The sequence below is a fragment of the Centroberyx gerrardi genome, chromosome 23 (genome assembly GCF_048128805.1).
Source record: "Centroberyx gerrardi isolate f3 chromosome 23, fCenGer3.hap1.cur.20231027, whole genome shotgun sequence".
Lineage (NCBI taxonomy): Eukaryota > Metazoa > Chordata > Actinopteri > Beryciformes > Berycidae > Centroberyx > Centroberyx gerrardi.
In genome coordinates, this window is record NC_136019.1 from 15,050,952 (window position 1) to 15,078,345 (window position 27,394).

The 27,394-nt window shown below is 43.5% G+C and overlaps 1 protein-coding gene across 1 annotated transcript in view; it reads right to left on the minus strand.

Annotated features, from left to right (window-relative positions):
* The window catches only part of LOC139917252 (pyruvate carboxylase, mitochondrial-like), a 281,612-nt gene that overhangs the window by 199,752 nt on the left and 54,466 nt on the right, over positions 1 to 27,394 (minus strand). The window contains exon 10 of the mRNA XM_078291757.1: positions 25,919 to 26,037. Within this exon, the coding sequence (XP_078147883.1) occupies positions 25,919 to 26,037 (119 nt within the window). The remainder of the gene's footprint in view (positions 1 to 25,918; positions 26,038 to 27,394) is intronic.

Genomic DNA, 27,394 nt, shown 5'->3' on the forward strand with positions numbered 1-27,394 from the left:
TTCCGATGTGTTGTCACCTTTAACACCGGCTTTAGCTTTTCTGTATTTATTTATTTAAACTTTAAGGCTGACTTGAAACTTCAGCTGGTTCTCTTGCTTGCTGGGTTAAGCTTCATGACCCTGCAGCCCAACAAACTCAATGCAAGGCTGTGAGAATGTGCTTTTTCCTCCATTCTTTGGACATATATTTCAAATCCAGCAGAGACGGTTCATTAAATTATTTATCCATTCTGCATTTTTTTTGGAGAACATACACACACACGCACAGCCAGACAATTGGGCACCCTGTCCGCCTTGAAGGGTGAATGAGAGACAGAAGGCAGAGACATTAGCAAACAGGCGTAGATTTTTGGACACCGTCTTGGCAAGAGCTATTTGGCTGCCATCTCCATAATGTCTCAATTAGCCAACGTTCACATTCTGGCCTAGCAGAAGGACAATTATGCATCAGCCTGGTGTGAAAAGTGTTGGTGGAAAGCAGATCCACTCTTGATAACTTGGAGAGGCGTTACTGTCATGTTTTGGTTAGAGCTTTACGAATATGTTCATATTTTTTAAATCAGACTTTTTTTGAAAAACTAAAAAAAGGAGGAAAAATTGGAATGAGTCAGTAAATGAGCAATGCCCCAAACAGTGGTTATGGTAATTGGTCTTTGTTTTGCAATTTGCCAGAACCTCAGAGCTGCAGCTGTGCATAGGACACTACACATTAAAGGAGAAGGTTCTGCCTCCTCTACTCTAGCATGTGAAAAGTATTCTGGGTAAAGACTAATTGTTTAGGGAATTCATTCCTGCATTCATTCATCAACCTGACTATTCCTTCATTCACTCATCCATTAATTGCAAAGTGAGGCCAAGACATAGAGGGCACAGAATAATCCTCAAATTGAAACATGGTCTAAGTATTAATTTGTTCATTCATTTGTTCACTCAGTAGCTCACTCATTCATGCATTCATCTCATCACTCGTTAGGGCATCCACACATACAAAGGGAGACAAAAGGAAGAGAAGTACAATGCTAACTGCTGAAAGAAGTAATAGATCAGTGTCTTCTAATGTTTGCCTTTGTGGAGACCCCATTATTAACACCAAAAATATAATGAAGGAAGCATTTTAATATTATGCAAATTACCACATTTCAGCAGCAAATTAGACAACGCTGAGCGTTTTCTGAGTAGAGAGTCAAACATTTGGCATCCAAGCTTAGATTTTTTTTTTTTTTAAATATATATATAAATCAAGTTTGGCCCAGTTTTTTTTTGCCTTGCATAATTTCTCAACTTTGAAAACATAAGGCAACACTGATTGAATGAGGACCCTCGAGGGTTTATGAAATTCATTGTATACTAATTTGACTCAGACAAATTAAAGGGCCTGTAGCAACATCTGTCCCTCAGTGCAGCCAGTTACAGTATAAAAGCCCCTTGTTTCATTAGCGAGCTCCACAATAAGGCCATGCTACACAGGCGATGTCAGAAGGGAACGAGGATGGGCATCTTGCCCTCAGCAGGAGTAGGCGCTGGAAAATACTTTTAAATCTATAGGGACGATACGCTGAGACCCAACAAACAAAAGTGTGATGACAACAAACACTGTCGGTCGTAATTGTTGGCAAAATTCTGGCTGTGTTAGGGAACAAAGAGGATTAACCAGGCAGCGAGGGGGATTAACCTAACAGAGCTGCACAAAGTCGTAGATGGGCAATATCGCCATCAGTGGGGACGGGGCCTGGCAACCGGGACAAAGGAAATGGGAATGATATAGTCGGTTGTATAGTATGATGTACAAAGTTATGAAAAATTACTGTTGGCCGTAAGTAGCCACTCTTATGTCCACAGGATGCAGTACATGTATCATCGTCCGAGAACAGACATTTGATTGAATGTGATCCCTGTCTGATCTCCCAACATTTCATGAAATTAGTATGATGTCTTAAAATGCAAATATGTGCTCTGTGTACAAAAAATGAGTTTCCCCACCACATAATGATTACTAGTCTATTTCTAGTTGTGTCTCAAAAGGAGACAACTAGAAACAGGGAGTAGTTCAATATTGAAACTGCACAGAGGACAGTAAGGGTGTTGTGGTTGGGTGGTGGATGTGTGTATACATTTGTTTTCAGCTCAGAAAACCTGGGTTTGATCCCCATCTCATGCCAAAACGTTTTTTGCTGAGTGAAGTCCTCATTTTTAAGTTTTTCTTATTTAATCATGACCAATACCTAAACTTAACCAAAGTTGTTCTACTTGTCAAAACTTACCCCGTGTCCAATTTGTGCGATTGTCAATTTGTCCAGTCTTGGTATAGTCATATAATCCGATTTGTGGTGGAGGAACGTAATCCTCACATAACTCATACTCTGTTTTTCAGAATTCATGCTCATTTTACGAGACTGTGTTGTATGATCCTGTTAAACTCTCAAGCTCCCCACCTACTTTCCTATTTTGACAATCTAAGAAAATAAGAAACAAAAGACAGAAAACACCAAAATGTCATGCACAATATTTTTTGTCTAATCCTTTTTTTTATTTTTATTTTTACATGTTTTCCAGTACAGCCTGAGTTTGCAGGTGTTATTGTGTTGAAAGGATGCGTCTTGTTTTCGAGTTTTGCATGTGTATTGCATGAGATCAGTAAGTGAAGAAACTCTGAACACAATCATCATGATGGAAAAAATTAGGAAAAGAAAGCCCAGATTCAAAATAACTGGAATTATCCTTTAAACGTGTCATGTAAAACATTGTCTATTCACATCATAGGGTTTCTGAATGTTCCAGCAGTGCCTTTACATAGCTTAGGGCTTCTGAATGTTGACTAATTTGTCCATTTATCCATTTACCTATTCATCTATTCATTATATCCTTCAGTTTATTTCTCCTAAAATATAAAAGGAAAAATGGGACCCAGAAATGTCATGTAAAATACTGTGTCAATTCTATGCTTTTAACTTTCAAAATGAGCAGGGCATTGCTCTGCCTTGCTTCAAGCTTCTGATGTGTCTAAAGTGTGAGTTTATTCTTTATTTTTGACAACCTGAAGGAAAATATTAATCTTTTAAAGTGTCAAGCCTAATATTTCGTCTTTATTTTCCTGCCTGACATCTGTGAGTGTTTTCCGGTTGTGCCGGTGCCTTGCTTAGGGCTTCTGAATGGCTGCCAACTTTTCATTTAATCTCTGACAATCTAAAAGAAAAATGGAAACCCCCACAAGTGTCATGCAAAACATTATGTCTACTCACTGCATCAGCTTTCTAAATGTCTTTCAATACCTTTGCCTTGTTTATACAGTAGCAGCCAAGTATTCTCCTCCTGACTGCAGTTTTATTTCCTCTGACAATCTCAAGAAAGCTGACAAGCCCCCAAAATGTCACGCAACAGGCTTCCTTGGGGCTTCTACCGACCTCATGTTTGCTCCCTTGTAAACTCACCAGCTAATTAAGCATATAATAGATAGAAAAACCCACCGAGATATATCAGAACGCATAACCTCATGGAGTCCCTAATGATTTGCAGGCCAGGACTGGCCGCATTCCCAGTTGTCCTCATTGGAATCAGTGGCCAGATCTCATCGCAGCACCTGAATGAGTATTTGACACAAAATGCATTTGCATCTGCACGTAATCAGGTGAACGGTTCATATTCAGGTTTACGTGTTATTTGGGATAAGCAGCGCGTACGCCTCCTCATCCCACTGACATATATCCCTACATACATGAATAAACAGAATATTACTGCGGATGCTGCTGACAGCTACAGTGAGGAGTATAAGGTGTATTCACATGCCTCATTATCCCAGATAGTGGCTCACTGCAGGCATCATGTGGGCTTCAACCTTATCTGGGTCAGTGTAAACAGGATATGATGTTTTCATGCGGCAACTCAAAAACCAAACACTTGAATAACGGTGACTGTCGTTCTAATATAGGCCACATGAAGTTTGGGCAGTGATATGTTAGTGAAGGGTGCTGCTGGAAAAATCCTAAGCATAACACTTCCAGACTAAAGCTCCACCTTTTAAGGACACCAAGTGAAATCAGACGAAGTTTCTCTCCAAGTAGCTTCAAAGATAAGCAAAACCCTTTTATCTGTACTCTAGGTCAATGTCATGCACATATTGTTTATCCGCTGATGCAAATGCTTCATTTGAGCTAAAGCGAGTCTTTACTCAATAATATATTCAAACCTGCAACGCCATTTAGTTTTGGCAGTGCTATTACATCGACATAAAGAATTGGGTTGTCTTGAACATCTTATCAGCCACATGCCGTGTTAGGCAGTATGAAATATTATGAAAGACCATGGAACCTGTTCTTTCATTTAAAAACATCTAGCACTGTAAAAGTAAGCAAAGCCTGACTATGTTAAATCACATTATGACACCTATACATGTATAGATTTGGGTTGAACTCCTGTGGCTATTTAAAGGAAGGTTAGCCCATTGTGTTGGAACTGGAGATGCCACGCCTCTTTAACGCCACCTGGACCTTTTAGTAGATTAAAGGGGTGCTGCCACAGGCATGAATGATGGGTTTTTAAAGGGAAACACCACTCAATTCAAGAGCCTAGATAATACCATGGTGGATGTTGACTGATTAATATTGAACTGTCATGAGTATACACTTTCACTTCCATTAGGGAGGCAATATGACTGTGTTAAGGAGCTGGGACATCAAGTTAAAAGAATACACCAAGTTCTTGTCAAATGACCTCTCTACCTCAACTTACTATTATGCAACAATTGATACCACTTTAACCTCAGTTTGTTCAGTAGTTCGTTTTTTGTGATGTTGCTAAGCTAGCCTATGCCATCCAGTAAAACGCGCTACTGAAACAGCTGCAAATCATCTTGTTTCACACTGGCTAAGCTGATCAAGCTACAAGACAAAGTATAGATATGTATTTCAAAGCTGAATTTCATCAAACTTCCTCTTTAAATGACGTTCATCATAGAATTACTACAGGCCAACTCCCGAGTCAAAGTGCAAGAAAGGTTTCATTAAAATGTAATCCCATGAAAATGAATTATCTTGTCTGCCCATAAGTTATGCAGAGGCGTAAATTGCTGGGGCTGCAGAGATCAGAGCAGGAGATGTATAATGTACTGACCTGTGACATGGTGAGGTGAGCGCATGCACACACACACACACACACACACACACACTCACAACCTCCATCCTTGACTTTCTTAATGCTTTCTTTTCCCATAAATTCTGACATACACAGAAAGGTATATGCACATTATTCACACATATCAAAGAATGCACTCATGTGCATGCTCACGCACACACACACACACACACTAACCTGACTGGACAGGTCCCTCCATTATCACAGTACAAGGAAAGTACATTAGCCTAATACTCAGCAGAACCTGAAGACACACACGTTCTATATGAAACTCTCTGGTATGCACACACATTCAGAGGCAAGCACACAAACTCAGTCTCAAACTGTCACATGTACACACACACGCGCACACACACACACACACCGTGACCATGGAGGCTGAGCGCTAATTGCATATCATTTTCAGTCTTTTCACTCACAGCTCGTTAGCAAGGGAGAGGGGGATGGCTGTCTGCCCAGAACTAAAAAGGAGAGAGAGAGAGGGGGAGAGGAAGAAAAGAGGGGGCAGAGGGGGGGGGGGGGGGGGGTGGGCAGGATGTTTTGACCAAAAGAGATGAAGAGAGAGATGGGGAAAATGAAAAGGAAAGAGGGAGGGAAAGAAAAGGGTCTGCTCCAGTCTAGAGATGCAGGGAGAGAAAGCAGATGAAGCAGATAGAGAGATGACAGCTATACATCCCAACTCAGGGAGAGAGAGCAAAAGAGGGAGGGAGGGAGTGAGGGAGGGAGAGAGATAGAGTGGGAGTATGGAAGAGGATGAAAAGCTGGAAGCCAAAACTGAAAGAGCAAGTGAGCGAAGGAGAAGTGGGAAAAGTGGGAGTGTGGAAGAGATTGGATTTGGCCTCGCTCAAACAGACGAAAGGAAAGAAGGCGGTGGGAGGACGTGAGGGTGGGAGGGAGGAAGGAGAGAGCGAGGGAGAGAGAGGGGAAAGGAGGGAGGGAGTGGGGTTGGGAGATGGGAGGAGAGAGAGAAAGAGGGAAGGAGGGTTGGAGGGAGAGATAGAGGGAGAGTGGGATAAGACAGATAGATGGAGTGTGGGATGACAGGGATAAGAGCTGGACGGCCATGTCGAATGGAGGAGCGAGGGAGGGCGGAGGAGAAGGAAGGGAAAAAGGAACAACTCAGGGCGAGGGTGGAAGATGCTACATGAGGGAGAGAGAGAAAATGAGGGACGGAAGTATGGAGGAGGAGGACGGGGGGTGGAGAAAGCAGGATAATCTTATGGAAAGAAACACAAAGGCAGAGAGAGAGAGAGAGAGAGAGAGAGAGAAGGGGGAACCCGAGAGGTAAAGGGAGAGTATGGGGGAGAAAGAGAGAGAGACAGAAGTTTTCTATGGCACACTCAAGAAAAGGGAGGAAGGGAGGGAGGGAGGAAGGAAGTAGGAAGGAAGGGAGGGAGGGAGGGAGAGAGGGAGGAAGGAAGGTGGAGGAGGTGAGAACCAGGCAGAGATGGCGCGACGGAGAGTGTGAGCGAGAGAGGAAGAGAGGAAGGCGAAGACGCCATCATGATAAACAGATTGCTCCTGTAACCCCGCCCCCCCACCACACATCTCATCCACTCTTCTCCTAACTACTACTCCTCGCCTCTCATCTCCTTTCCTCTCCACTCTTGTCCACACCTCTCCTTCCTCTGTTTACCTCTCCTCTCATGCTCCCTCCTTTCTTCCCCTCTCCACTCATCATCTCAACGACTTCTTCCGTCTCCGGTTCCCTCTCCCCGCTCCCACATGTGACCTCGAAATGCAAAACATTTACTCCTTTTGAAGTGAACACTTCTGATTTCATAACTTTCATTAGTGCATTGTGTGCGAGCACACACTGTATCAGTGTATGTGTTTGTTCAGGGGTGTGTGTGTGTATGCGTGTGTGTGTGTGTGTGTGTGTGTGTGTGTGTGTGTGTCTCAGAGCCTGGGTATGTACGTGTTCGCATAAACCGTGTCTCCGGTAAACACATTTTTCAAGATGGCTCCGGGGCAAGTGGTTCAGCGCAAAGCAAAAACGTATTTCTCGTTTCGGGAAAACTAATGCAGACTCTCGTCTACCAAACACACACACGCACACACACACACACACAAACAAACAAACTCTTGTCTAAATAAATGACTGGAAATACAGCCAACGTGCTTCCAAGTGGGGCCTGGAGGAATGGAAATGTAGAAAAACAGAAGATAACAGAGAAACTGGGAGAGATGGATGGGAGGAAAGGAACAGAGGGATGGATACACAGACACCAAGACGACAAACAAAGACTAGATCAAGGGGGAATAAATGGAGGGGGATCCATGGAGAGAAAGAGAAAGTAGGGAACGGGAGGAAGGAGGAGTGACGGACAGATGGAAGGATATGGAAAGGACAATAAAGATGGGGGGGGGTAAATGGAGCGAGAGAAAATAGAGAGAGAAAATGTGAAAGAACAACAAACGAAGATAGAGCAAAAGAGAGGGGGGGGGTGGCGGCGAGGAGGAAGGCATCGAGCCTCCAATCTTGTTCTGTATGAATTTCATTAGACGGTTTTAGACAGCAAACAACGAGAAAAAGAAAGGAGAGAGCACAGCGAGGGGAGGTGAAGAACGGGGAGACAGACGGAGGGACACGTCTGCATGAGAGAGGAGAGGAAATAAGAAATTCGAATCATTGTGGCATGAGGATGGCATTTTGACATCAATTTAGCTAGCAGCCAAATACTACGCTGCCTCCTCAATCCACAAATGCGAAGAGAATACGGTGGGAGATGGAGGGAGGAAGAAAGCGATGAAGAGAGCAAAAAAAAAGAGAAAGAAACACAATTTATCAATATGAGAGGAGAGGAAAAAGGGGAAAAGGGAGTGGAGAGCGGGGAAGAAGAGGGAGATGAGGAGAGAAAGGATGGAAAGAGAAGGGAGAGATGAATAGAGAAGGGAAAGAGAGAAAAATGATGGAGAAAGAACACTGGAAAATGGACAGAGTGGAAAAAGACAAGAAAGGAGGGGGGGCTGTTATACAAGGTTAACACTCATGTAAAAATATGTGTAAAAAAAATAATTATTCTAGGTAAACAGAGGAAATAGAAGAATGGAGGAGGAGAGGGCGAAGAGGTGGCGGAGGGTGGAGAATATGGAAGCAGCACACACACACACTCACACAAACACAGGATCCTATCTGATTATATTTTCTCTCCTTTTCCGCTTGTTTTTCCCCCCATTTTCTCAGGCCAGACTATCAGCCCATTAATTAATTCCTGCTTTCCTTGTTATGAAGCAGATGGAAGGGAAAGGAGAGGAGAGGAATGCAAAACAACTCGGGCGTCCAGAAGGCAGAGAGGAACAAGATGAGAAAGGCCGAAAGGAAGAGATGGAGGGAGAGAGAGAGAGAGAGAGAGAGAGAGAGAGAGAGAGAGAGAGAGAGAGAGAGAGAGAGAGAGAGAGGATGCAGATAAGAGGAGGGGGAAGACAGACAAAGAAAGAGGGGAGAGAGGTGGGGAGAAAGAAAATACAGAGAAAAACAGAAGAACTCCATATACAGTATTTCTGTCATGTCAGCCTGATATCGGTGCACATTAACACTGAGCACATCCTGCATGTGAGGGCAAACTATATACACGGTACTCATAAAACATTCAATAACTCGCATATGCCAACATACATGAATATGGAGCCCCCTGTCCTCCCCTCTCTGTCCATCCTCCGTGATCAAAAGACTTTTTAGGAATAGTTTTACAGCATGGGGATTTCTGTAAGAGCGTGGCCGTATTACACATGGTGTCATTTGAAGGCATTAGCATTAATCTTTCTTCTTAAGCCTCTCGGTCACAGGCCTGTGAGGCCTCCGAGTCTGTGATGGAGTCGTATCGCTGTCAGCTCTTCTCTTGTACGCCACATGTACAGGCTTGCATTGATGCTATATGGCGAGGGATGGAGAGAACGCAGCGTCTGCCACTTCAGAGAGCAGGTTAGACCAGGTCCCTGTGTCCGTAAGAAGTAGCTTGCAGAATCTGATGCATCAAAGGTGCTACATAGAGCACTTTAACATCAATAAATCATTACATTACATACATTTTTGAGACAGGTAATTACCATAAACAAACGAGACCATCAGTGAGAAGATTGGCAGCCTCTACATTCCTTACATTTTGTTCCACTGGGTCGTTTTTTTTTTTTTACAAACACTAGCAGTAACAACACATACTGGCATGAGATACAGCCTACCCCATCGTCTACCACAGTTTTGTTTACTGTAATCATACCAATGTATCAAATTTGATTTATCTTGTTTTAATCCATATCCCAGTGTACCAATTTAGCAGTGCTCGTTCTTATCATTCAAGGCCTTCTTGGGAATCAGTATGAGTCAAGAGTCCCCTAGGTGAGGCCTAGGTTGATCTGTAAAACTGCCGTATAATGATGCATCCCATGTTGCACGTTTGCTGATTAAACTCTGATATTGACCTGTTGTCCGGCTCCAAGGCGCTTCATTGACTAAACTCTGGTGTTAGTGATTCAGAATTGGTTTTCTCCCGAAGCTTTCAGTCTGACCGAGCTCCAAACTCTTGAACCCATTTTATTCCAGTCTTTCATGTTATAAAACTCTATACTCGCATATCCATTCGAGACATACATACAATGTACACATTTCATGAAAGGGGTCAGCGCACAGGGGCAGCCAAGCTGATAAACATCAAGACTACATTTCTGGGAGAAGATGTGGTCTGCCTCAGAGTTTAATAGGAGGGAAAACCCCGATTAAGGTATTTTTTTATGAGTCAAAGACGTGGCACTAAATGGATTTGGAGTTCCTCTTATAGTGTGTGCGTAAGTCACTGAATATCATGCACACATACGCCTATCACGTAACTGTGTGGCCTTCTCACTCCAAACTGAGTAATCCTTTTTGAGTCACTAGGATAAAAAAAGACATGTAACTACCAGCTAAAAAAAGTCACTAAACTAGCTAAAGAAAGTATTTACTTGGGTTAAAAATAGCAGAGCTGAGTGTGCCCAGTCCTCGACAAGCAGAATGTACTGTGAATGTATCTTTGAGCTAAGAGGTAAGTGACCGCCTACATACAGTGGAGACCTGGCTCGAGTCTTAAATGGGTGCAGGTATGTCATTGGGGTTATCAAGTGCGAACTGCCAATCACAGATGTTGCGTTGAATTGGGCCCACACAGCCAGGGGGTTAAACTGTAAACTCTGGAGTCCCAGAAGCCCCCCATGCACCCTGTATAACCACTCACACACCTACACAACACTTACACATGTATTTATACTGTGCGCTTCACTGTACATTTTTCTGCATCTTATCAGTATATTCCAGGTATCTTGGAGTGAAAATCTGCCATGGAACAGCATTCACGTGTTATTCTTGGATCTTCCTCGCTCTTCTCTCTCACACGATGCTTCTGGGTAACAGGAATATTGTATGGGAATTATGGCTCTGACCTTGAGCAGGCGCTGCAAGTAACTGGGTGATGGGTTGCTTTATTCTCACCGACTGTGGGCAGTGCATGAGGCTCTGATTGCATCTGTGTGGTCAAGGGCATCGTGTTTTGAGACACTTATTCCTGCAGCTTCTCAAATTGTAGTTGTAGAGAACTGGGAAGCTCTGAATGGCTGTAATCAACTTCTTGTCCATTATGCACTTTCAGGCAACTTTCATTAATGAAACAAAATCGCAGAAATCTGAATGGCGAGTTTCCAGGGTCGCTCAGCTCTTTAGGAAATGAATGGACTTCTGGAAACCTGTTGATTATGTCGATCACAGTGTGAACTCAAGGTTACACTCCTTATGTTTTGCTTGTAATGTTGGTGATTTAGGAATTCAAGCTTATTCTACTGTTGCCCTCACAGCACTGCATTTCACTCTGGCTACGAGCGTCAGCCAGTGCGAAAATGGAAATAATTTGACACTTTATTCTCTTGCCCCAGTGTAAGTGTCTTGCTCAAGGACACGTCAGCAGCTGCTGGCCCGGGGGCTTGAACCCTTCTCTCTCACCACTAGACCACTCTGCTGCACCCTAATGTAATGTAAAATGTCTCTCCCAAAGCTTGGGAATCAGACAACAAACAGACTCATTCTGTGGACACACACGGTTCATCTCAACCATTACACCCATCCTTCTGGTCCGTTGCAAACCGGGGAGGGATGAGAAAGGTTACTATGAACACGTAGTCCATTATAAAACACAGATTAACTGCTTCCAGCTGTAATTAGTAATATAATCCTCTGCAATATTCAGAAACACTGCCTCCAAAAACCATTTGAATGCCTCATTTGAATTACCAACATTATGATTAACTATTATTTCAAGATGGATGGAATTATGTCTATAATCTCACAACATTAAACCTCCATCCATTCTTTTAACTTCAAAATGTTAACTTCAAAATGTTTTGAGTAATCCAAAAAGTTATTAACTTTTCAAAAGTATATCTGTAATCTGATGACTCTTCTTCCTAATGGACTAAAGTCAGCAATCCTGTAATCGGTTACAGAAATCCAATTACGCGTAATCCATTACTCACCAACCCTGCAAATCAGATATACCGCAGTTCAATTTCAGTGGTATGCCCCTTTAAATCAAGATTGTAATTTTAAAGGATGACATTCAGAAAAAGTGGTTATGCCGAGCACAGGTCTGCAAGCAGGCTCATATACACAAATACACAGAAGACGCTCATGCACACTAGTACACACACACCAAAAAATGCAAAGGCCCATATAGGGCTGATAAAATGCAATCCAAGTTCTCTCACTCGGAAAATTGCACAGTGGAAGTCACAAATAGAGAGAGAAAGAGAGAGGAAGACAGATAAATAAGCCCACACATACAAATGCATGCACACACACACAATCACAGATGTGTGCAAACACACACAAGTACACATGTAGTTAAAAATGCATCAACTACTATCAACCACTGCACATTTGGCACACGCGCAGAAAGCTATCCAACATGCACACACTGTGCACGCACACACACAGCACACATATGCGATAACACAAAAGCACATGCAAACACACACACACACATCTATTATGAAACACACAGAAATGCACACGCACGCACACAAACACATTATGACACAAACCTATGAGTCACAGACCAGCCCAGATAACGTGATAAGTGTAAAATACGAGCTGTGCCGGAATAAAATGGAGGCAACGATGAGGAGACAATACATGGGGGGAAAGGAAACACCATGCAATAAATACAACATGAAAGAGAAGGATGAGGGGAGCAGGGGAGAAGAAAGAACAAACACAGAAGGAAGCAAAATTATGCGGTTAACAGCTAGGAAGATGGTGGGAGAAAGAGACTGAGAAAGGCAGGAAAATAGACAGGCAGAAAGGAAAAAACAGACAATTCAATTCAGCTTTGCTACAACTAGCGACAGAACATTTTGCTACACAATTGCGCACACACACAGAGAGAGAGAGAGAGAGAGAGAGAGAGAGAGAGAGAGAGAGAGAGAGAGAGAGAGAGAGAGAGAGAGCGAGGAAGTAGAGTAAGAAGATGCCACGTATGTGTCAAACTAATAATGTGCATCACTGCCTTAACATGGAAACTCGTAATCTCCATTTCAATCTCTATTTTTTTTATACTAGACCTGAACATGTACGTACGGGCGTAGAAAACCAATTCACAACACATTGTGTAATTGCAAAACGCATGGCCGTCATTGTGAAATCTGAAAATAAAGTCAGTTTTCTGAATCCCTGAAAAGGTGGTGGTGAAAAAAAAAAAGGTGTGGAGACACAAGGCGTTCCTCCAACAGCTGTTTACTCTATACACTGGGAACGTCATGGGTTCCAGTCCCATGGGTGAACTGCCAACTCGCTGTCATGCTGCAGCAGAGTGAAGAGACACGGAGGGAAAGAAATGGGTGGATGTATACTTCAAAAACATGCACACCCATGTGTCCAGGGATATGAAAATGCACGTGCACACACACAACCACACAGTTATGTGCAAACAGGCATACACAAACAGGTGAGCGTCCACACGTGTCTGCAAAAAAAAAAAAAACACACACATACACACACCCCTATCCATGCTCTTGGAATTTAAATGTACAGGTCTAGTGTGTAGTGGGGATGGAGTCACCGGGTTTCCTCGCAATATAGAGCAATGCCCAGCAGGACATCATTCTAATTGCACCCAATGCTCCGAGCAGCGCTGCACGTGTGTCCATGTTGCATGTGCCGCATGTATCCGTGCGCTTGTGTTTGTATGTGAGAGCAGCGGAAGTCTGCCCCGCTTGACAGCATCACAGACAGGGAGATGAAGAGCGGCACATGAGAGGAACTGGCCTTATTAAAAAAAAAATAAATAAAAAAAAAAAAAAGATCATCTCGACAGGGTTCCCGGCGCGACGCACCGGCAGGTAAAGCCTTGTGCGAGTCAGACAGCCCAGCAAAGCGGCAAAGCTTCCTTTATGGCGCCGTCTAGCTGGGAGGGATTTCATCTGTCATTCCAGCCCTTTATATTCCGCTCACAGCTCTCTGACTAACGGGCTGGAGAATAATTTGAATGTGAGCGGCGGCGGCTGGCATGGGTGGGTGGAGGGAGGGGTGAAGGGGGGGGAGACATAACCTGACAATATTGGCGAACATGACCTGTGATTGGTCGGTTCAAAACGGCGCCGCTCCGATACCTTTTCACACCATTCAGCGGGTTGAGTATATATGTCATACTGACTGGACTGATGCTATGAGAAATCCCTGCTCTAACCAGATGAAAACCAGCCTCCTCATTAGCAACTCCGATCTGTCAGCTACATCCAGGTAGCTTCCACGGACTTCAGGTTAGGCCCGAGGAATGAAGGCAGGAGTCACCTTTCCAGTTTTCAGCACCACCACCCCGAAACCCTGTCCCAGGGCCTTACCCGCAATCCCCCTCTTTTTGATGCCGAATCCTCCGGTTTTCCCCGAGTCTTTGATACGACTTGGCTGGGAAGCCCCGAGCCTGTGAAAAGGGCTTAGGAGGAATCCAAGAGGGATTACTGGACGGAATGTATGGAAATTACAGTTTAATTTATCATTTAGGTCATGGTAATTCATGCAAATTAGGATTTTATTAATTCCAACCTTGGGTTTAAATGGTGAGCTCTTGCAGGATGTGCAATCTGTGTCAGGAGCACACATGAAATGGATAGTGTGGTGGCGTAGGAAACATATAGGTCATGTCAGTTTATATAAAACGTCGATAGAAAAGAGGTCACCTTCATATAAACATTTTCTACAACATTATTAGTGTACAACTTGCTATTCTCTGGGCAACTGAACAAAGGATAAGACACAGAAACACCAAACACTAGGAGTTGTTGTGTTACTCAGGTGCATAACGGCGAGGACGGACACTGCGGGTGCAGAGGAATAAACCTGCAGCAAAATGTGCTCCACTCATTTTCTGGCTCTTTGCATTCTAGTGTTGTTTCTTGCATCTCTTAATTGCTTCATTGCTAATGGCTACTGGCAATTATCTTTATTCATGAATGATGAGTAATGCTGCTGTTTATCTGTGTATGTATTATCTCATATGAATCTCTGCTAAAAGTCTAAAACGTAATGTTAGCGGCCTAAGCATTGGAACAGTGAGTTAAATTTGGTCTTCAGCATAAAAACATTTCATATAACCAAAAAACAATGACGGCTGTGATTATAATCATGATAAGCATCCCTCCCATTATCATAAATAGCCCCGACTCTCTCTCTCTCTCTCTCTCTCTCTCTCACACAAACACACAAAAATTACATTCTCCCCTGGTGTCAGGACACAGGCACACACACACACAGTTGCGTCCCTCATTCTTATTCATCTGCTTACTTCTCAATCACTCACTGTACGCTTCGCTGCACAATTATAATCACCTTAAAATGATTTTATGACGTACTCGCAAAAACAAACAAAAACTCTCCACCAAGTGCACACACACACACACACAAATAAAAATGTTCAGGCATACAACTGACACCAGCAAAACTACACAAATTATATAAAATAGCAAAGTATAAAAAGGTGGATTGAGTTGTATACTGCATTGCACAGACACATTCACTCTTCTTGCATTTTACACAAACCTGCAAGCATAATATAAAGGCTGATTCAGCCAATCATTATTACACACACGATTTACGCAAACACACACTCTTGTAATTATTATAACCATTATCTAGCTTATTACAAAGCATCCAGGCATGTCATCTACACATATAGCTCAGCAATATTTCCTTGTCAGTTGTTACCTTTATGGCCACTAGGGTTGGGTACCGTTCACATTTGAACCGATACCGGTACCCAACGGTACCTTTTTTCACTACTTTACTCTCTCTGTAATAACAAAAATGTAATTTCAGTTGTAAAAAATAAGTCCAAACTTCTCAATTTCAACATTGTTATTTATTTAGAACATTTTACACACCACACAAAATATAATAAAACCCCTCCCTACCTCCCTCTCCCCTCCCAAACCCGTCCCTACAACCTCCAACCTGTCACAGTCTGTCACCACCAGGGCATAGCGTGAGAACGCTGTTGTGTGTGTCTCGGAGGAAGCACATGTGATATCCTGCAGGCGTGCTGCTAACGTTAGCTGCGGCTGCTGCGGGGGACTTGGCTTTCAGGCTATCAAATACGGTACACTCTTCAGCTTTTAGAAATATTTTGTGTTTGACCAGGCGTTTCCTCAGGTTAGATGTGTTGCCATGGCCAGCTTTGCATTTCGCATCACAAATATTGCAGCGAGCGTTGTCTGCGTCAAGTTTTGGAAAGTGGAACCACACTTGGGACCGCTTTCGGCTCGCCATTGCCCTGACAACAAGCAACAAGCTGCAGGGGTGACGTAATCTCGCTCTCGTAGTCTCACTCTCGTAGTCTCGCTCTCGTAGTCTCGCTCTCTCTCTCTTTCTCTCTACTCTCTCACCCAGATGCGCTCTCAGGTACCGAAATTTGGCACCGATTGATTTTACGTGAATCGGTACTCGGTAGTACCGACGTAATTCGGTCGGTACCCTTAAAAGTACCGAGTTCAGTACCCAACCCTAATGGACACACACACACACACACACCCTCTGTGTAGCCAGAGGAAAGCTGCAGATTGTTTACTATTGCATGTGTTTCCTTGTGGCGTTGAGGAAGACAGAAATGGACAGGACACACAGAGGAGAGGAGGAGGCGGAAAGAGGGATGGGAGGATGGCAGGGGGTCAGGAACTCAATAAGCCCCGAGCCAAAAAAAATACATGAATAAAGGAAAAAGTTTGGGGTAGGAGAGAGCAGCAGAACAGAGGTTAAGAGAGGACAAGTGGAAGGAGAGAGGGAGGAGAGAGGGATGGAGGAACAATAAAAAAGGGAGAATCTCTTCAAGAGGAGGAGGAGAGGAGGATAGAATAGAAGGGAGGAGAGGAGGGGGAGAGGACAGTGGCCATTTTCCAAACAAGCAATATGCCGACAGGATGTGAAAACGTTTGATTAGTACGAGTCTGTTATCAAGTAGCTTTTGATCCAAAGTTCACCTTTTTTTTTTTTTTTGGCTTTATATTTATATTTTACCCCGCCAAGAAAAGCAAAGAAGTGTGAGGGAGGGGAGGGAGGGAAAAACTGGAGCCGGCGAAATAAACGCTGATGTGGCAGCGACTCCTCCGACTCCCACGTTCAGGAAGGAAATCAAAGCCAAGAGCAGAGTAGCTGGAGACAGGCTACTGGCTGCTGGAGCAACAGTCAACGAGCAGGGAAAGAAGGACAAAAGAAAAAGAAAGAAAGAAAGAAAGTAAAAAAACAAGAAAGAAAGAAGGTAAAAAAACAAGAAAGAAAGAGAGCATGCAAGCTGGAAAGAACAAAATCAAAGAAAGAAGCGAGAAAGAACAAATCGCTAGATTCGCAGAAAGCGAACAAAAGACACCAGATAGCAAATGAAGGATAGAGCAAAGGCATTACAATGCATCATGCCGATTGCCTCCACAGTGAAATCCATTAACGCAGGAATCCTCTGCAGACTGAACATCTCGAGCAGCGCGGGCCCGGAGACGTCGGTCCAGCCGTGCTTCATTCCTACAGCGGCTCCGGGACAGCGGCTGGCTGACTCACCCTCTTCTTATTCGCCTCATGTCCGCTCCCCCTCTCCATTTCCACTACTCATTTGTCAGACCCTCTGTCAATTAGTGCATGGCTTTGTTTCTTTCTTTCTTTCCATCTCTCGCTCACTCTCTCTCCCCTCCCTGTCACTCTCTCAGTCTGATGGAGATGGAGAGCGGTCATTTAAGACTAATTAGCTAGCCTAAACGGACAAATAACCAGGTGCAAACACACACACACACTTCCTTACAAGCGCTGACACGTTAATGCGCGCACACACACACCCGCCCACACACTACACAAACAAAATAAAAAGGCAAGAAAAAGGGTCTTGCACTTTCTCTCAAACTCACACGAATGCGCACACACACACACACACTTTCGGATGCGCAGACCGACACGCAAAAAGCAATAAAGGCAAAAACAATGCTCACTCAATTTCTCTGACACACAAAAACACGCGCTCGCACGCACATACTCTCCAATTCTCTCCCTTTGTCTCCAAAATTGTCAAACACAAAAGCAATAAGAGCAGGAGAACGCACCCTCTTCTCTCTTTCAAAGACACCCACAATCTTTTGGGCGCACTTCGAAAAAGGCAATAGTACATGGCAGCCTATTCATCTGCTCATCTTGTTGCTGTATTTACAACTAAACGCAATGAAGGCAACTCTCTAAAGCATTCTCTCGCTCTTACACACACTTTCAAACAGCAGTATTACATGGCAGGCTATTCACTTGCTTGATACCGAGAACGTAATGATAACAGTTTTTCATTCACCAATACAGCTTCTGAGTATTAAACTTGAAGTATTAGCCAATACCAAGTGCTGATTTGATCCATTACTTTTACAGAACACTACAAATGTATATTAAGGGCATTCGTTTGGTGTCACCAGATTAGGATTACAATATATCGGGGTGATATTGGCCTTTTATTAAAAATTGGATATCGGCTAGTCAATGTCATCCACCTCCGCTGTGATAGATATGATACAATTTATTTAATTACATATTTACTGGTTAAGTGATCAATACAACACTGGTTGTCTGTGGGAAGCCCTTAACCTGAATTGATTCTTCTGTGACATATTGATCAGATTCAACACACATATGCATGAATACTTTATTACTTATTATCCTGTGTTTCAGCAGGAGAGTTTTACTGTCCCGTGGTCTATATGCTGCTTCAGTATTAACGGTATGAAAGGTACACTGGTATGAATTTGCTCTACGGTATGGATTCTAACTCTACGACGTGGTTTTCACCGGACTGGCCGGCTGCCTTGGACGGCCCCTGCCTCCATTGTTCAGTTTCAAAATGTAGGAGGAGAAATGGTGACAGAGAGAGGAATCCGTTTCATCACCTCGAGTCCAAACACATTCTGCGAGAGGAGAAAAGCAGCGAGACGCGCTCCGCAGAAAATGACAGTGAATCATCAGGCAGCGGTGGGAAGAAAAGCGGTCGCTCTGCAATTCAGATGTCGCTTTCAAACATTTTCCGAAGGCTGTCCTTAAACAAAAAAAGTAAGCAGTGGAGCGACATTACGCATGCTATTACTGGATCTATGAAAAGGACATGGCTCCCTTTCAAACTGTGGAGAGGACTTCATCAACTGATCAAGCGCTGGATCCAAGTAAAGAGCCTTTTATGGATTCACAAACGTTTTGAGAAAACAAATATGATAGGTACCGTTATCGTCAATGCTTCAAATTAAATTGTGATACGAGTTTTAGGCCATACTGCCCAACCATTCTTTCTACTGATCAATACCAAGACACAAACTCCATCTGAAAGGTTGGCTATTACGTGCACACACACACTGCTGCGGCATTCCTTCTCTCTTGCCCTTTCTGCCTCTCAAATGTGCACACACACAGCTGCATTAAAGGTAAAACACTTTCTCCTCATGCCGTTCCATCCAAAAATGCACAAAATCCCTCCCTTTCTCTTTTAAGCACACACACACACACACACACAGGCGCAGCATGAGCCCGGGGGTGTAATTACATCACTTTAGGATCTAAAGGACTCCTGTCCACCAATCTAACAAAAAGTGCAATGTCCCTTGACAGCAGCACGCTCACACACACACACACACACACACACACACACACACACAGCTGAATGCACACTGACACAAAGATACACTACACACACAAAGGAAAGATCGTTTACAGCTAAATTATGGACAAATTGAACCTTGAGAGAGGAGAAGTTCAAAGGCAGAGCTCGAGTTGAATACAGAGGCAGTTTCTCTTTCTCACATTCACACACACACACAAACAGTTACGCCTTTCAGACAGACAAACAGCTCATACACAAGCGTATCTCCCTCACACACGCACACTATGCCTTCCAGACAAAATATATCTTACATGTATCTCCAACTCACTCGCGCTCTCTGTCACATACACACTCAGTATACCCATCAGACAGAATTGCCCCCATTGTACAGGAATTCAGCAAGGCAGACAGACAGATGAATAGGCATTAGCATAATGTCCCTGTGCACTGTTTGTACACGCGCGTGTGTGTGTGTGTACACGTCGACGCCTTTGGGCATCAAAATTTTCGGAATGCGGGGGCGTATTTTTGTATGCATCTGTGAATGACTCTCTTATTGTGTTTGGGTATGTGTGCATGAGCGTGTGTGTTCATTCTGATTATAGATTGTGGTATTCCGCCTCCTCACTGACACTTGTGCATGCACCCATTACCACTGCTGCAGAGAGAGAGAGAGAGGGAGAGAGAGAGATAGATGGAGAGAGAGAGAGAGAAATAAAAAAATCTGAAAACAAATTTTAACAAAATACAGGACCAGTGACCAAATCGTGGAGGCTGAAAGAGGAATGTGTCTGTTGCCACTGCCATCTGGACATTGACACGGAAATACATCTCTTATGCACATGTCACATATACGTCAACATAAGAGTGAAATATTTCCGAAGTTCTGAAAAAGCTACTCCAGGCTTCATGACCCGGCCAGATATTGAAAAGCTTCCTTTTAGCAGCTACGTTTGTCTCTTCCTCTCTTCCTTCCTGAGAGAGAGATATAAACCAATATAGAGGAAGCACAAGGCAGTGAAAAGTGAGAAGATAGTCAAAAACAAAACATACACCACCTTGTCAACCTACCCAGCGCCGTAGAAGAGAAGGGTGAGAGAGAGAGAGAGAGAGAGAGAGAGAGAGAGAGAGAGAGAGAGAAAGAGAGAAAGAAAGAAAGAGAGAGAGAAAGAAAAAGAAGACATAACACAACAGAGTAATATAGAGAGAAGGTGGAACAAGAAAAGTAGAGGAAAACAGTAACCGTGAGAGAGGGGTGTGAAGAAAAGTGGTAAAGAGGTAAAGAGTGAGGATAGGAGGAGGAGGAGAGGGGGAAAAGAGAGAGAAATAGTATTTTGAGGCGGTGGTTTCTCACTGTTTAGCAACTATCCTGTTGAAGTTTCTGTCGTTCCCCGCCGGCGTTCCTCATTTTCAAGAGTGTTCCCCTTGCGGCTTTTGTGACTGACGCACCTGGAATTAAAGCTGATATATTGAGGATTCAACTTAATGACCCGCCTGTGTAGCCGCCTTAGTAATTTTGATTTAATTACTTCAAAATTAAAGTCCTTTTATTATGTTGTGTTTCCGTTATTTTGTCAAGCCCTTGTACTTATACATGACAGATGGACCAAATAAAAAGATAGATGGAGGGAGGGAGGGAGAACAGGAATACATGGAGCGCGAGAGAGAGGGGGGAGGAAGAGATAGATGGAGGGAGGGAAAACAGGAATACATGGAGCGAGAGAGGGGGGGAGGAAGAGATAGATGGAGGGAGGGAAAACAGGAATACATGGAGCGAGAGAGAGGAGGGAGGAAGAGATAGATGGAGGTAGGAAAAACAGTAATACATGGAGCAAGAGAGAGGGAGGAGGAAGAGATAGATGGAGGTAGAGAGAGAAGAGGGAAGGAGGGGAGGGAGGGTGCTAAGGGAAGAGTACAAGTTTGTAAAGGGAAAGAGAAAAGATAAAGTGAGAGATGGACAGAGCAAAAGGGGAAAAGGTCAGGTAAAGGACAGAGAGAGAGGGAGGAGAGGATGAATGGGAATGAGAAGAGAGAATGACAAAGATGAGACGGACGAGAGGGGGGAGAGAGAGAGAGGGGAACAAGAATGGAGAGAGAGAGGGATCGCGGGAGGGAGGGAGGGAGAGATGAAGGGAAGGAGAGGGAGAGAAGGAGGAGTGATGGGAGTGACAGAGCGAGGGACGGACGGAGGGAGGGAAGGACTGAACGGGGCGGAAACTGACAGGACCGAAAGGCCGGCAGAGGGGAAGAGCGAGGAAGAGGAAGAAGAGGAGGCAATGGGGCGAGAAAGAGGGATGAGAGGTAGACGGAGGTAGAGAGAGGGGCGGACGGAGTCAGCTGAGGACAGACAGATGAAGGGAAGAGCCTGAGGGAGGAATGAGGGATAGAGGGAGAGAGAGAGAGAGAGAGAGAGACTGTGATACCTGTGTAATATATTGACCCTCACTGCAGATAGCATCACATTAGCAACGGTTAGTACAAACTGCATACTAAGCAGACACACACACAAACATCAAAGTGAGGGAATACATGCCAGAGACCATCTGAAAACATAACGACTAAATGAGAGAAAGAAAAAGAGCGAGCGAACTACAAACGGAGAGAGGTGACGGAGGAGAGGGAGAAAGTGCAGAAGGGAAAGAACGATAACGAGAGAGAGAAAGAGAGAGAGAGGGGGGGTGAGAGGCAAAGACTAAGAGCAATCTACGGTAGATTCACAGCAACGGGACAGAGGGAGAGTTAAAAAACAAATAAGAGAACGACGGATGTAAAACGACTCAGGCAGGGCTGGAAAAGTGATGAAAGAGGGAGGAGGAGTGAAGAGTGAACGACAAGTTTAAAGGGGAGCAGGAGAGGCTGAGAAGTTCATTAGGGATACAGTCACTCAAACACACTAATGGGGGGGACTTCTAGCATGTTTACCACTGGAGAAAAAAGAAAAAGACAGAGAGAGACAGAGAGAGAGAAATGACAAACGGAGAGGCAGAAATCAAGGCTCAACTTATAGTCTCGCACCCAGCGTAGAGAAAGAGAGAGAAAGTGAGAGCGAGAGAGAGAGAGAGAGTGTAAAATGAGTGTAGGAGGAATTGAGGAATGAAAGGAATGACTGATGAAAAACAAATTAGGCAGAGAGATGAAAGTGATGAAAGAGAGGGTGGGGAAGAGAAGTGGGGAATGAACGTTTTAAAGGAGAGTTTCACGACTGTGTGTGAAAAAATATGTGGCCGACAGCTCTATTAGTGATAAGAGTCACTCGTGTACGCACGGAATCAAACAAAAACTAATGCGCTCACCGGCCTTGGAGAGAGGGGGAGGGAGTGCAGCGGAGTGAGACGAAAACACTACAAGACTAATGGACATTATGTACAAATGTAACCGCCGTACAGATTCCACTTTGTTATAATTTACACTACAAAGCACTGCTGTTGCAATGCTTGTCCCGTTACAAACAGGACATTTCCCCTACAACTGAGATGTTACACTCTCAATGTATGCAGATTCAGTTTCAGGTGGATAAAGATGGAAAAAAGACTCATTTGGAAAATCAGTCCATACAGACTGACCAGACAGAGAAAAACCTGTGAAAAAAAAAATGAAAACTGCACATTGTACTGTGCAGAAAATAAAACCTTAAAAAGAAAATATCAGTAGGAGAAAAAAACCCAGTCGTTTTTTCTCCTTGCCCAGAAAGGCTTAAATTTGCGGATTCACGCAGGACGCCGGTTATCCGTTGACCATCTTCCCCATAATTTCCCCAGCGTATTTCAAGTCATTCTTACGCTCCCGCCGATTCAAATGACCCCAATTCCTGGAAAAGTCGTATTTTTTTTCTTTCTCTGAGACATGCGGATTTCGGCGGGACGAGGAGGATATGAAAAACGCAGCGGCCGGACCGGAGCGGACCGTGTCTGTAATACATGAGAATGACTCTCTATTAACTTATCGGCTCGCTGGTGGAAGCGCGGCACTGCAGGGTTTATTTGTGTAGGGAGGTGGGGGGGGGGGGGGGGGGGGGAGAAAATATGGGAAAATGAAAGAGAGAAAGGGTAAGAGATAGGAAAGAGAGAAAGAAAGAAGAGGGAGGGAAGAGAGATAAGGGCAGGGAAACATCTATTGATGTCTAAAGTACAGAGTTAAGATCTTTCCCCCATCTCATTTTGTGCTAACCACTAATCCAGCATGACAGCTTCAGTGATTGGCTCCTAGATGAGAATATTCCTAAAATGTCGCCTGCGCCCTGCAGTGTCCTTTTATCCTCAATTTTATCTTTTTTTTATTTTTTTAAAACTGTAATTGATATCTGACTTTGTCTCCGGCCTTGGGCCCAAGCCAGACTATCGCTGCATTAAAATGACAAAAATACACGGATGTCAGTGGTGGAAATAAAAAAAAACATTTTTAAAAATAGTTTCTCAATTCTTGGAAAGTTGGCATTGTAGAGATATCTGGTAACTGTACAAAAACATGACAAGATATATAGTAGATAAATATCCTTTCCACCCCAAAAAAGTATCACAGGCAGTCAAGCCCTCCTCATATTGTACTCATTTATAAAGTAAGAAAAATGGAGAAGCAGAAAAGCGAGAAAAAGAGAGAGAAAGCAACACAGGGAGAGTGGTGAGCAGAGGTGAGAGAGAAAAACAGCAGCAGTGAGAGAAGGCTGTGAAGAGAAGAAGTGGTGAAAAAGGAGAGAGAGATGAGATAGCGTTGCGCGAGTCAAAATGGCACTATGGAGTCACATATACATGGTATGCACACTTGTGGTTGACGTACCAATTACACCCAGTAACAATACAGCAGAAAATCTATGAAAAGTAATGACCATTAGAATTTGTTCAGTCTAACCCACCCATGTATTTCGTCCCATTTACTTATACCTATTGCTATTTTAGGCAACAGTGTTCGTCTCTAACTCCATCTCAAAATGTTGCCTGTGTGTCACGGGATGAATTGAATCCACCAACATTTTAGTAAATAAGTTCCTCCACCAACTTAGATCAACAAGGCCAAGACTGGTAGTAAGTAGTGTCATCTCTGTGAGTCCAGAGCAGGGATGCAGTGGAGGGTAAAGCCACTTAAATTCAACTGAAAAACATCTAGCAGGTGCGCCGCCTGATACAACCTTCTTCTGGTTGACTGCTCTTCCAAAGATTACAAACCAACTTCGAATGACTCCATGAAAAAAAATATATATATGTGAATGGTGGCACTCTAAAAAACGTATTCACAAAAATATGGCAAGACCTTAATTAAGCCACATTTTTATTGATGGCCAACATCATGCTTACACGTTTCATCAAAATAGCCTTCAACAGAGCATCACTTAAACTCACTTTACACAGCTTTTTGGGGCTGGTTTAAATGTGTATGACCATTATAGCACAAGTATAGTACAGACAGGTAGTATCAATCAAACTGATGTATGTTCCTTTAGGGGAAAAGAGCATAAAAAAATGCTTTCTTTTCATCTGAAAAGCATGGAAGAGCACTAAGCACACAGAGGTGAAACCGATATCGATCTTCTCATCGCACAACAGCGAGTTGATCAAAGAGCTTCTTTGTGCAAATAAACAGCGTATTTCTTACAGATTTAAAGACAGAAAGGATGAAAGGAGCCAGTGTGAGATGCAGAGACTGATCGAGACACAAAGAGACTACAGCTGACAAAAGAGTCAATCACAAAATGTGGCCAGGTGTGTGTGTGTGTGTGTGTGTGTTTCTCACTAGCTGTGTTGGGTTGCCGTAGGAACAGGTAACATCATTTTCATGCCAATTTCCCCCCTTCTAACTGCCAGCATTAGTTGTGCTAATTTGTTAATTTGTGCTAATTCCATTCACTATTAATTGTGCTAACTGTGCTGGTAATCCAATATGCATTTGAATAACCTTAATTGTGTGTGTGTGTGTGTGTGTGTGTGTGTGTGTGTGCACCTGTGTTGGGGAGACATTTATGGGCCCTGGTGTGATCGAGCGGCCGACACACCTGTACCTGTGTGTTTTGGTGTGTGTATGTTTTGTGTGTGTGTGTGTATGAGTATCGGACCCATCTGTGTCGTTACAGCAGAACAAATCTCACAGGTCATCGGTGGAGCGGAATGCTATTTATATCTTTCATTATCCTCTCTCTCTCACCTCTCTCCTTCAATCCCGTTGTCTCTCGCCCTCTCTCTGACCTCATCTTACTGCTTTTCTCTTCACTGATCCCACCTGTCTTTCTGTCTCTCTTCCATCCTAATCTCTCTCTCTCTCTCACACACACCTATATCTTTCCACTTGTTAACATTCTGTCAATCCTCTCTCCCTCACTTCTTATTCTCTTACTCTCTCCCTACATATCATCCCCCTCTCAGTCTCCCGGTGTTTCTTTCTTGCCCACCTTGTATAATTTCCTCTCTTTCCTCCACTCTCTCTACCTCCTCCATGCCTCCAACCTTCACTCTGTCTCCTTGACTAAGTTTCTGGAGTGGGAACCATCTAGCCTTGAAACAGTACACCTGTCTGTGAACAGATGATACCACACACACAAAAAAAAAAGACAGACTACCATCCCCCCTATTCAACCGCCCACCAGCCTAACCTTACAACCATCCGCACGCACACACACAACCCCCGACTTCTCGCAGCCTCACACCCAGAAACACACACCAACACACACACAGCGGTCTGTTACTTACTCAGTGATTTCCTCGGTGACCGTGTGTTCGACCTGGAGTCGGGAGTTGACCTCGATGAAGTAGTGTTTGCCGTGTTTGTCCACCAAAAACTCCACGGTCCCTGCGTTCTCATAGCCCACCTGCAGCAAAACATGGTAAGGAAGAGGTTTTTAAGCACTGAATGATTCAAATAACAACGTCAGTTATGTAGATACTCAACAACAACAACACGCACCCATCATTAACAGTCTCTCCTCTCCTCTCTCCATGCAAATACAGCTATTTAAAATGAGGAAAGAATGAGAAAGTTCATGTTTTACTGGTATGGAGAGACGAGTGCATTTTTCATGGTCTCCTTGTAATGTAATAATTAGATCATAAATCAAGGGGGATTTATTGAAAGCTCATCGTTGTAAAAGATGGCTTTCCACCACTGCCTTTCAGCCACAGCAGTACAGGCTCTTCAACACAAATTCTTTCATCTCATTCCATTCAGCATAACTTCCTTGTGGCCAATATGCACTTACAACCTTACTGTTCATATGCACACAGCTATAGGATGCTCAGTGTAGTGATATGTGTAGTCTTCTGCCCATTTGTCTTTGTCTCTGTGCACTGTATGTGAGGCCCAGTCATCCTTGTACCATGTTGGCACCATCAGACTAAGTTGACAGTACATACTGACATCTCTGCACCAATGTCACAGAGACAAATTCCTGTCAGACGCACCATGGCAAACCAAACATCCACTAGAGGCTATGCTTTACTAAAAAGCTACAAACCACATCTTCCATTTAGGACTTCTGTCCAGTCTACAACAGAAGCAACTCAGCTGTTTTTTTTTTGTTTTTTTATTGTTCGTCTTTCAGAACAGAAACGCTAACTGAAACAAATTTTTCCTACATAGAGCCAACTACTGAATAAAGTAAATAAAATCGCTCAAACAGCAAATCCCTAACTAATAGAAATAATGACTTTTCTGAATGGTAGGCTATGAAACTCTGTGTTGTTTTTGTTGCATGCTGGAGAAAGGCTTCCTTTCCTATGGTTCCAGTAGGAAAAAAATGAACAAAATAGGCATATTTAACCATATGAATGATGTATTTCTGTTTCTGCTTGTGTATTTCGAGGCTATGTGCTTGATTTCACACGTTTGAAGGAGGATTGTCCTGAGCTGCTGTGTATGAGGAAAATCTGTAAAACTCAACACTGTGATCCAAACTACACATATTTGATAGCCAAACAAAGCAGCAGAGATCTGAGGCTGACTAGAGCTGAAACCAAAAGGTAGAAATAAAAAAAAAATGAAAAAAGAAAAACTCAATGAAAAAAAATTACTGTGAATTGGTATGCGTTTATTCACTAAAAAGTGAATCTGCATCCATTCAGAGTATAGCATGTTAATTATAAGAGAAATCAGCATCCTTGTATTCCAACACTGGTGTTTTCCATATGCATCCATCAAAACCTTTCTCTAAACCCCAGTTTCATTTTGCC